The sequence below is a fragment of the Lagopus muta genome, chromosome 7, assembly GCF_023343835.1.
Source record: "Lagopus muta isolate bLagMut1 chromosome 7, bLagMut1 primary, whole genome shotgun sequence".
NCBI classification, from domain to species: Eukaryota; Metazoa; Chordata; class Aves; order Galliformes; family Phasianidae; genus Lagopus; species Lagopus muta.
Window position 1 is genome coordinate 7829722 of NC_064439.1, and position 11109 is coordinate 7840830.

At 43.4% G+C, this 11109-nt stretch overlaps 1 protein-coding gene across 8 annotated transcripts in view; it reads left to right on the top strand.

Annotated features, from left to right (window-relative positions):
• DPP6 (dipeptidyl peptidase like 6) overlaps window positions 1–9335 on the top strand; it is a 489696-nt gene extending 480361 nt beyond the window's left edge. For 4 of the 8 annotated variants that reach the window (XM_048951963.1, XM_048951964.1, XM_048951957.1 and 1 more), the window contains 7 exons: window positions 171–365; window positions 1189–1243; window positions 2091–2196; window positions 2865–2923; window positions 5612–5684; window positions 5784–5857; window positions 7120–9335. In XM_048951963.1, coding sequence (XP_048807920.1) covers window positions 171–365; window positions 1189–1243; window positions 2091–2196; window positions 2865–2923; window positions 5612–5684; window positions 5784–5857; window positions 7120–7266 — 709 coding nt within the window. In that variant the 3' untranslated portion in view covers window positions 7267–9335. The remainder of the gene's footprint in view (window positions 1–170; window positions 366–1188; window positions 1244–2090; window positions 2197–2864; window positions 2924–5611; window positions 5685–5783; window positions 5858–7119) is intronic. The other 4 variants (XM_048951960.1, XM_048951961.1, XM_048951962.1 and 1 more) reach the window with 1 other exon arrangement.
• Window positions 9336–11109: the final 1774 nt, after the last annotated feature.

An 11109-nucleotide genomic window follows, 5' to 3' on the forward strand; every position in this document is an offset into this window, starting at 1 on the left:
AAGTAGATCCAGGTGTTAGTGAGGAAAACTCCACTGACTTCTACATCACATCACATCCCATTCCCACAGCAAGCCCATAGCCCTGGGAAGAGCTTTGGGCTCCCATTTAGTGATGTTGCCTTTGTTTCTTGAAGCACTGTTCCTTTTCCTGATGCCTGTTTGTGTTTCAGGGATGGGACGCCAGGCAACCAGATCGTAACGGAGAGGTTTGAGGTGACGTGGGAGAGCGTGATGGTCAGCTTGCACAACGCCATCGTGCTGAAGTTTGACGGCCGTGGGAGCGGCTTCCAAGGCACTAAACTATTGCACGAGGTTAAGAGGAGGCTGGGCCTTTTGGAAGAGAAGGACCAGCTGGAAGCTGTCCGGTGAATCACACTGTTCTTGAAGAGCGTCTTGAAGAACTTAAACTAAAAGAGGGGAGGTTTAGATTAGATGTTAGGAGGAAATTCTTTACTCAGAGGGCGGGGAGGCAGTGGCACAGGCTGCCCAAAGAGGTTGTGGATGTCCCATCCCTGGAGATGCTCCACACCAGGTTGGATGGGACTTTGGGCAGCCTGATATGGTGAGAATGCCTCTTCTCAAGGCAGGGGCTTGGAGCTGCATGGTCTTTAAGATGCCTCCAACCCAAGCCATTCTATGATTCTGTGAACTTAATTAATTACTAATAATTACTCCAAGGCTGGCATTAGTCCTGCTTCCTTCGGCGGTATGTAGGGTAGAGCAGGAAGGAAGGACAATGTAATCCCGTGGCTGTGATCAAGCAATGGCATGTGAGAGAGGGAGCTCGTGCCAGCCTGTGCAGATGGAGGAGAACGAACTTAAAGAGCTAAATTAGAGCACACTTATCTGTGTCACATGTTCAAAGCCTGTTTATTTTTAGCTCTGTACAGTCATACAGCTGCAAACAAGCTGGAATATCAGCTCCTAGATTAATTTTTCGCTGGACTCGCAGTGGGAGAAAATGTGCCTCTTTAAAACTTCACACTTTTTTACAGACTTTTTTTTAAGTGTGAAATCCTAAATATCAAGTCCTGTCATATTGTTAGATTTACTCTGAGCACAATCACACTAAAAACACCACCAGCGTAGTGCAATAGAAACAGCTTTATTATGCCTTTCAGAGGCAGGGCTCTGCAGTGTCGAAGGGAAAAGTGTTTTTAATTCATAGTTTCTCCCCTCATATTCTAGGACAATGCTGAAAGAGCATTACATCGATAAAATGCGAGTTGGTGTGTTTGGAAAGGTAACTTTTTGCTCTTATTCCTCTGCACTGCTGTGGTTGGCTGATGAGGTTAAGCAGCTGAGCTAAATGATTATGGTTTTTGTTATTATTTATTTTTGACATAGGCTGCTTCTTGCTCAGAGATGCTGCTGATGAAAGCTTTTGTTTTATCAGTACATTCGTCAATGTGTGTAAATTAACTTCTGGGTGCAGAAGGTGACAACTTGCCAGAAAAATGCTGCCAACATTAGTTACTTTTTCCCTTGCAAACTTTCATTTTCCTTGCATCCCTTAAGGCCTGTGGGTGTGTGGGCAGACCTGGCTCGAATTGTACAAATGTTCAACAGCAGTTCTGACCTCTGAGCTGACTCACATCCCAGCGTGTGCCCGGCTGGGAAACAGCAATTGCAAAGTACACACAATTTGAAATGAGCACGGGACTGCGAGTAGAAACTGTTTGTTGTGGGAGATACGGGCTTAGAGTGAGCGGTGAGAGCTGCACTTACAGCAGCATCTCTGTGGGGAATTGTTAACAAACTGACAGCAGACACCAAAATTATGATGTCCATTTTAAAAAAGGAGGTGCTGAGATGATATTTTGGAGAGCAGACCTACAGCCGTGTAGTGCGTTAAGAAGGGGCAGGCTCAGGGGCACACAACCCTTCTGATTCAGGAGAGTGCAGCAAGTGCAGAGCTCCTCCTCAGCCATGGCTGTGGTCCCTTGTACCCTCCTTCTCCAGGACCAGGTGCTGAGGGCTCTGTAACTGCCAAGAAGCTCCTGCAAGGTCTCTAGTGCCCTGTTCTATACCCAAAAGCATCAATATGTCACTGCATGACTGCTGATGTCCCTCTCCTGTTTGTGTTCTAGGACTATGGTGGCTACCTGAGCACTTACATGCTTCCAGCTGGCGAAGAAAACCAGGTGTTTGCATGTGGAGCTGCTCTTTCCCCACTGACAGACTTCAAACTCTATGGTAAACATTATCCTGGAGCCCACAGGCTGCCTCTCTGCAGATGATGTGTCTGTCCTACCCTTACGCAGTGTTCTTCTCTTTCTTTCCCAAGATCCTGATAGTTTTCTCAGCTAGCTGTAAAGACTATAAACTACTTTTACCATCCAACCTCTACCACCAACCTGTATTGAACATTATTCCTTCTTGCCTGATACATCCCTCCATGGGAGCTGCAATGCAGTGCCCATCCTGTGGTGGTGATCCCCCTGGTTCTCTCCTGATGATACCCCATGCACACAGTGGTCCTTCCTCTCAGGGTCACCACTTCCCTTTGCACTAAGTGAAATCAGAAAGCCAGGGGTATTAAACACTGCAGTTATCCCTGAGAGCAACAGGAGCTTGTAGTTGATGGAGTCAGCTGCTTACGAAAGGGACAAACGTGACACTCCTCCTCTTGTATCTCAGTTGCAGTAAGTAAATAAAAAATAGTTCTTCTGCTACTGATAGACATAGTGATGATGAAAGCCTGTGGTATAGTCCATATCCTGATTGTATTTTCTAAAACTTTTAGAAATAAATCTATTAAAGCTTTAGTAGAAAATAAGCACTTTTTTAGCATCTGTAGTATTTGGCTTAGAAGTGCCAGTGTACTCAAATATGACTGAATGCTTTCTTTATTTCTTTTCAAGCTTCAGCATTTTCTGAAAGATACTTGGGTTTGTATGGGATTGATAACAGAGTGTATGAGGTAAGTGCATGGACACTGCATCTCATAAAATGTGAAAGGGGTTTTAACTCTTCCTCCTTGTGTTCTCTCCTGGGAAAGGAACAAGAACACGCAACAGACTGACCAATAAAACTCTCTGTACTTAAGAGGCAGAAAGGTATCATTAAGTCTACTTACAGCCTTGTCATCTTCATAAGTAATAATGGTTACTCTTTTTTTTTATTGATTAGTCTTCATGTCCACCTCTCTACATTGGGTAAATATAGATATTTCAATTTAACCTATTGAAAGAACTGAGGCTTAGAAACTCAGATGTAGCCATATAGTCACAACCTCCATCCAAGTTCATCCCAATGATCTTATCACTTTGTTACCCTCTAAGACATAAATTTTGGCCCATTTTCGTGAGGCAGATAGCTCCCTGAGCCTTGCAGTGGAAGCTTTTTCATGGCTATCTAGATTCTGAGTTCATTGTCTCTCAGATTTTGCATGGACGATCTCTAGTTCATGTTAAATTCTTTTTGTTCTTTTAGGAATTTAAAGGCAGATCAGTAGCAGTGAAAGCAAGCAAAAATATTGAAATAAGAAATTTAATAGAAATTAGAACTTTGAATTGCCACTTGTTCTTTGTGTGTTGAAAAGTTGGCCTTATCAAAGAGCAGACTTGGGCCTCTTCAGGGTTCTTCTTGGTTGAGTGACCTAGGATAAAGCACTGAAGGGAAGTGGAGCCAAACAAACTGGTTTATGCTCAAAGATCACCTCCTCAGGAGCTCAGGAGCATCCCAACAAAAGGAAGTCAGGCAAAAATGCCAGGAGGTAAGGATGGATGAACAGGGAGATCCTGGCCAAAAGAGGAAACACAACTCCCATTTTTATAAAGAGAAAAAAGACTTGGGGAGCTACAAGCCAGTCAGTCTCACCTCTATGCCAGCAAGATCATGGAGCAGATCCTACTCGAAACTGTTTTAATGCACCAAAACAGAGTTGACTGGGAACAACCAGCATGACTTCTCTGAGGGCAAATTGTGCCTGACAAATTTGCTGGCTTTCTGCAATGTGGTGATAGTGTTGGTGGAAAAGGGAAGAGCAACTGACACAATCTGCCTGACTTGTACAAAGCGTTTGACATCATTTTGCATTACATCCTTGTCTCTAAATTGGAGAGATACAGTTGTGATGGACCCAGTGCATAAGGAATTGGCTGGATGGTTGCACTCAAAGAATTGTAGTCAGTGGCTCTGTGTCCAAATGGAGACCAGTGATTCTCTCCTGTTTTGTGCTTGCATTCAGCTCTGGAGCCCTCAGTACAAGAAGGACATGGTTCTGTTAAGAAGGTCCAGAGGAGGCTACAAGGATGCTCTGAGGGCTGGAGCACCTCCCCAGTGGGGATAGGCTGAGAGAGCTGGGGTTGTTCAGCCTGGAGAGGAGAAGGCTTTCGGGAGACTTCATTGCAACTTTCAGTACCTAAAGGGGCGTACAGGAAAGCTGGGGAGGAACTCTTTATAAGGGCATGTAGTGATAGGACAAGGGGTAATTGCATTAAGCTGAAAGAGGGTGGATTTAGATTGAGCGTTAGGAAAAAAGTCTTCACAATGAGGGCAGTGAGACACTGACATAGGCTACCCAGAGAAACTGGGTGCCCCATTCCTGAAGGTGTTAAGGACCAGGTTGTATGGGGTTTTGCACAACCTACTCTAGTGGGAGGTGTCCCTGCCCATGACAGGCAGGTGAAACTGCATGGACTTCAAGGTGCTTTCCAACCTGAACCATTCTATGATCCTGTGATTTGGGATTATCTGCTAGACAACAGCTTGAGCTCACTGCAGGGCATTGCACTCCTCCAGGCACGGCTCCTAACTGATACACATCTACATTATGCAGTTGGACCACAGATTGCTTAAGGAATAAGAATTGCTCCTATTCTGTGAACCACCCGTGAAGTTTATCAAAATCATATCAATAGAGACCAGGTGTAGACCCCAAAAAGCCTGTATTGTCCCATGGCAAGGTGCAACTGAAGAAGCATCAATCAGGGTAATAGGAAGGAGAACAGAGTGCAGGGTACATGCATGCACTGTCAAGAAACTTGGATATCATGGCTGAGAGGATGAGAGTTAAGTTCAAGGATATCAGGATGATCAGAGTCAGCTCTTGCAAAATTAGTAAATACTCGCTGAGTCCACAGAGGCTGTAGTATTTGCAGTCACTCCAACTAGTAGGTCCTTTGTGCATTTGGGAGTTGGCTGGAGACTAAAGATTCACAGCAGTAAATACTTAAGAACCTCCTTTGGTCCACCTAAGCTCATCAGTGCCATCTTTCAAACCGTACCAAAGTTACTGCAGCTCACTGAACCTGCTTTAGCACGTGCAGTTAGGCTTCTTTTTGTCAGTGCATTTTATTCACTTTGGAATATTCCCTTGGACTTTTTCCACGTGTTCTACAGTTGAGGCTTTTGCTGAACATTAAAGTATTAAAATAGATGAGGGTCTCTGACCTCTTCCTGCTGCTAGTGCAGAGCGTGGAAGGAGCAGTGGAAGTCTGTTTTACCTCTGGAGTGATGCAAGTGGCTGAGAGAATATGCTGTGCTGGTGTCTGCTTGTTATCCATGTGAGGGAGCACCAAATGGAATTAAGTGCTTCTGCTCCCCCCATATGAATTGCTAATTTCTTGCAAGAGTTTTAATCTTATTGCAACCTCTACCTTCACAGATCACCAGATTAGAACACAGAGTCTCATTACTGAAGGAACAGACATTTTTGATCATTCATGCTACTGCTGACGGTAAGTTAGCCCATCACTTGAGTTCGTTATGTATTTGAGATGGCTTTGATTTTTCTTAATTAAATTTGCCTCTTTAATGATTGTAATCTGTTTCTACAGAAAAAATCCATTTTCAGCATACTGCGGACCTTATCACACACCTAATTAAGGCAAAGGCTAATTACAGCTTGCAGGTACAGTATGTGTTTCCTTTTTTCATATTTGAACAGTTATTTCCCAGTCTGAACTCAAACTGCTGTTACGAAACAAGCTTCGAAAAGCCACTTGCAAATACAGCCTGGCAGTAGAAACAGAATCTGCTTATAATGTGTTCCCATGTGTTCATGTGCTAACTTGATATCACTGTTTTGCTTTGGACAGTTGTTGGACAGTTATTGAATTACAGTAAATTAGATTTTGCAAGGAGTGTCTCTAAGGAGTTGATGGCTGCTATCTTTCAGTGGGAACAGCAGGCTGAAATCAGGATGAATTACAGATACAAAGGGCTCTAAATTGAATCAGCTGGAAAAGTTAGGGGGATAAATGTTTCTCAGATCTGGCATCCCTGTGTGACACACACTGGTCAGAAAAGCCCCTCTTTCTGCTGAGTTACAGCTCTGATTTGCTGAACTGCCTGTATCTGTGCCAGTGATGCAACAGCTTCTAAAAGAAGCCCATCCACAGACAATAGAGATGGTCCCTGTTCTCTGCTACCTACAGAGCCACAGCCAGGAGAGTGCCAGCAGTCAGAGCTACCATGGCAGGGACTGCAGCTTGAAGTATAGATGGTTTTATTGCAGTGCCCAAAGCCTACTAACATTTCATCTACTGAATACCAGCTCCCTCTGGCTGCATTTCTGCAGTTTCACATGAGCTCCATCAGATTCCAAAGGCAGTAGGAACACAGACATTGGGGCTATGGGCCTGGAAGGGATTTGATGGCTGCTAAGAGGACTAAGGGTTCAGTGCACATTCCCAGTGAAGAAGTATTGGTGCTTTGGAGTTTGAAGGCAGCCATAGGGTAGGTGCTCCTTAAGGATTTATTGAGGAGCAAGTGGGAGAGATCAAGGATTTACACTGTGGATAGAAGCACTCAGAGCAGCTGCGGGAGCCCTCAGTCCTACCTGTAAGGATTCAGTCCAGCAGGCACATTGCCTTCCACTCAGTACCCCACTCTAGACCAACAGTGATGACTCTTGCTTTCCTTCACCGTGTGCAGAGGTTACTGACTTCTTACTGGGTGGTTTGGTTCTGTTTCTCTTGAACTTGTTCAGAACAAAATTAAATGCAATGCCCACCTACAAAAAACGTTCCTTTTGGTTCAGGCGTGCTCTCAGTGCACTGAATTAACCTGGGCCTTGTGGCATCCATGGGAAGACACAGGGCGACCAATGGGCTGAGTGCTCAGTTCCAACACGTCAAGCTTTTCACTGTGTATTTCCTTGCTTCTTTGCAGATTTACCCTGATGAAAGCCATTATTTCAGCAATCCAGCGTTAGAGCAGCATTTGTACAACTCCATTGTCAACTTCTTTGCATCGTGTTTCCAAGTTCAGGACAAACTCCCAATAGCTCCACTGAAAGAGGAGGAGGACGATGATTAACCCCTTGTGTCTGTGCTAAGCACAAGGCAGATCCCTCTAACAATATGCAACTGGATCATTTTCCTGAAGAAAGAGATGTTATGTTGTTAGCATGTATTTAAAGACAACTGAAAGCAGCTCCTCTGCTTTACTTGACAGCAACTCCTTCCTAGATGGAAGAACATTAAGCATGGTGAACTCAGCAGAAACTGCTGTCTGAAATTAACTCATCACGACCAACATCTTTTTCTTTTCTCCATTTTTTTCCTTTTTCTCTCCTTTTACTTTGCCACAAAGTGACTTCTGGTGTGAAAGTGGCAAAACGTTGGATTTGAAGGAACACCCCATGAAACCACTTTGAGGACTGGAAGATGTGATGTCCCTTTGCATTCAAGCAATCAAGCAGCAGCCCTGACATCCATCATTTGTATTACGTTCCTATAGTTAGCATCACACTTTGTCAAAGAAAATCTAACCTAATACACAGAAAAGATTATAGCACAGTTATTTTAAAGGACACTGATTCATGCATATTTGCCTGCTCTTTCCCATGATTAGAAGGTTTAGCATTGCTAAAGGACATACAAATTCAGTTGTATGAAGTGTCACTATAGTTACACTGATGTTTACTTTCCTGTAATTATTTCTGAATTTTTTATAGCTTTTACTTCTGTTTTCATTTGGTCTCATGCTTACCTTATTAGCTTCTCAGCTTGTTCTGGATGAGAAAACTATATGAGGAATTAACCAATCCTCTTTAGACCTTAGAGGTCTGGAGAAGCAATGAGGGTCAGGGTAACCAGCCATTAGAAAATCTGTTACACTCAACAAGGGAACCCTCAGTCTTATGTTCCTGGCATAACCCTTACTCACAAGATCGAGCATTTTCTGTGGCAGCCTTGAAAAATACACACATAAACAGCCTGAATCAGCTTAACATTGAGACACGTTTACAGTACTGAACAAAAATATGTGATGGTCATAACTTCTTTTGTTTTGTTTTTTATTTCTGGTTGGCAGCCTGTTGGGAGAAGGCTCGGTTAGGTTTTGGCAGCAAGGATTTGTGGCAGATACTTTGCAGATCATCTCATAGGGCCATTTAAACAGAACCAGTATGCTCAGTTTTATTGCACATGCTGTCTGTGGCTTAGTTTTATTCCAGGTCGATGATTAGCATTTGGTTCTCTCTTCTGCTCGCATGAGCTTTGCCAGGCATACTAGATTTAAAAAAAAAAATTAGGAACATCTTTTCCTTTAAAATATCATTTCTACATTGCGGTGCAAAGCAAGTTTTAAAACTTCTTGTGAAAATGTTGTAACTCTCAGAAAGAAAATCAACGCTCATCCATTGCCATTTTCCCACCTGATAAGAATTTTGGCTAGTGTCTCTCCTTGTAAAATACTCTGACCAAATGTACAGCCAGTATTAATACTGTATATTTCATTTTGTTGTATATAAAGGAGTGTAAGTCAGTTATTTGTCAGGTCCCCGACCCAATATTAGTCTTGTGTTCAGCATGCATGCGATAACTCTTCTTTGCTGATCAGGACTCTTTAGGAGTACTGGCTTGGAAATATAACAATTAATGTAATTTCTTTTCTTGTTTTGACAGCTTGAATGTCAATGCCGGTTTCTACTTTTTACATAGTACTGTGGGTAAGCTCACATCCTGACAGCAATGATGATGTCTCCATTGGTGTTCTTTAGCGTGTCTTTTTAGTTGCCATTATTTTAAGCTTTGAATGTTGGTTGTACTTTGACCATCATAAAAAAAAAATATATAAAAAAATATATATATACTGATAAACCACAGAAGTTACTTAGTTTGGTTTGATTATCCTCTTTAATTTACAGTGCATCGCCATTGTGTGAACAAGAACTGCGGTATAAACCTGCTTTATCCGGCAGAATGCCAAATAGACAATAAGAATGCTGCGTGTCCAGATTTTGCTACACTGAACAGGCTCAGTGGCCTCAAAATGAACTTGACCTGAGAAATGTTAACAATCTGCTCCGTCCACGATCTTTTGTAGAAAGAACTTTAGGATGTGGCATGGTAGTGTTTGTTCATTCATGGAATAAAACATTATTTTACCACCCCGGTTGCTACTTCTGTTATTTAAAGTACTTAAGTCAGTGTTGAGAGGCTGGAAGTGCAGTTCCTGGTTGAATTGAACCCAAACTCCAGATGCAGGTCAGCTGAATGAAAACAAGCCTGTTAGCAGATACCAAGCCATCAATGAACTATAGTAGACATTTTAATCTTTGTTGCCAGCAAACCCAGAAACGAGAAGCTTTAGTAGTGGCACAGGGCAGGCAGATTGCACTCGTACAAAATAGCTTTGCTAATATTTGGCTTTATTACCTAAATGTAACTAATATTTTTTTAATTGTCCAAACAAATCAAGCTCATACCCTCAGCTGGCATTTCTGGCTGCCATCATGTTCAACTGTAGCATCCCAAAGCAGGGTAGAGCTAATGAGCAGTGCCCTACTAATTCAGGAGGAAACCACAGAGGGAAAAATGAGCCATTGCTGGCAGCTAATTAACAAAGCTAGGCAGTCAGCCATGATTGTAATTGTCTGTGGGTTCAGGCATGGAGCAAACAAACCCATCCGAGTTCTGTTCGTACACTCATGCCAAGACAAAGCTGCATCTGAATTTTGGGAAGGAAGAGCGTGAGTGAAGGAGAAAGGATGCATGGGATGCTTACTGCAAGACCGGTGGAGGCTGCTGCTACCCATGGGGAGAAATGAGCATCTAATGTGGGAATCCAAGGGAAAGTTATTGGTGCTGGAGCCCACAGGGGGCTGTGCTGGTACCAGGAGAGGTGCTCTCCTATGGCTTTTGCTCTCTGGCTTATGTTGTCCCTTTGAAGTGCACTCAGCATGTCAGTGAAGTCACTGGATCTTTCTGTGTTACATGCATGGTCCAAGGGCACATCTGCCCTCCTTGGGGCTGTAGAATATCTGCCAGGTGTGCCTCAAAGAGGGTGGGGATGAGGACTCTTTCCTGTTTGCCCCGAATAAATGCCCTCACTTTTAGTTCTCCTTACCTGGACTTCATACCTGCTTTCTATTTGATAAAGAATAAGAAAAGGCAAAAAAAAACATATATATATATGTATTAAAGAAAAAAAAAAATGCACACAATGTTAGTTACAGACTCCTTAATCATTGCCTCACACCACCTACTTAACAATCTGTATTTTCCTTTCCCTGTTCAGGCTCCAGCTCGAAGGCTTCCAGCAGAGCTCAGGGGACTGCATCTTCTTCCCTCTTCACCTTTCTCTTTTCCCAATTCAGCCTGGTTACAATCTGAAAACAAACCCAGCCATCCCCTGGCATACTGAGGAAACAAATATAAAAAGAAGCTTGATTAGTTCTCCCAATTAGTCACAACCAGATTCAGTTCTTTATTTTGACAGAAAATTCATGCTTGGCCAGCGTTCTGCTTGTTGCTTTGTCCTTTTCTAGGAGCTCTCCTGCTGCCAGATTTTGGAAGAGAATTTCTGCCCCTCCTCTTTAGAAAGCAGCCACAGTAGAGAGGACATAGGGCTGCTGCCCTCCCTGGGCTCCCCTTGCAAGACTATTAGATGCAGGAGGTGGGGAGGGTAGGGTCAGATCCCATGGGGCATTGGTTCATCCAGTCCTCCTCTCACCTCTCCAATGGAGACGGGGAGTTCTTAATTTAGAATCTTTTTAATGCCAACAGAACAATAGAAAGACCATCACTTTGTGCTGGGGTTGTCTACTACAGGCCTCTGCTGAGCACAGAAATCAGCATGGGCAAGGGATGGCACTGGTGGTTGTCCTTGTAGCACCAAGCACCACAGAGGGCTGGATGTGGTCAGCCAAGTCCC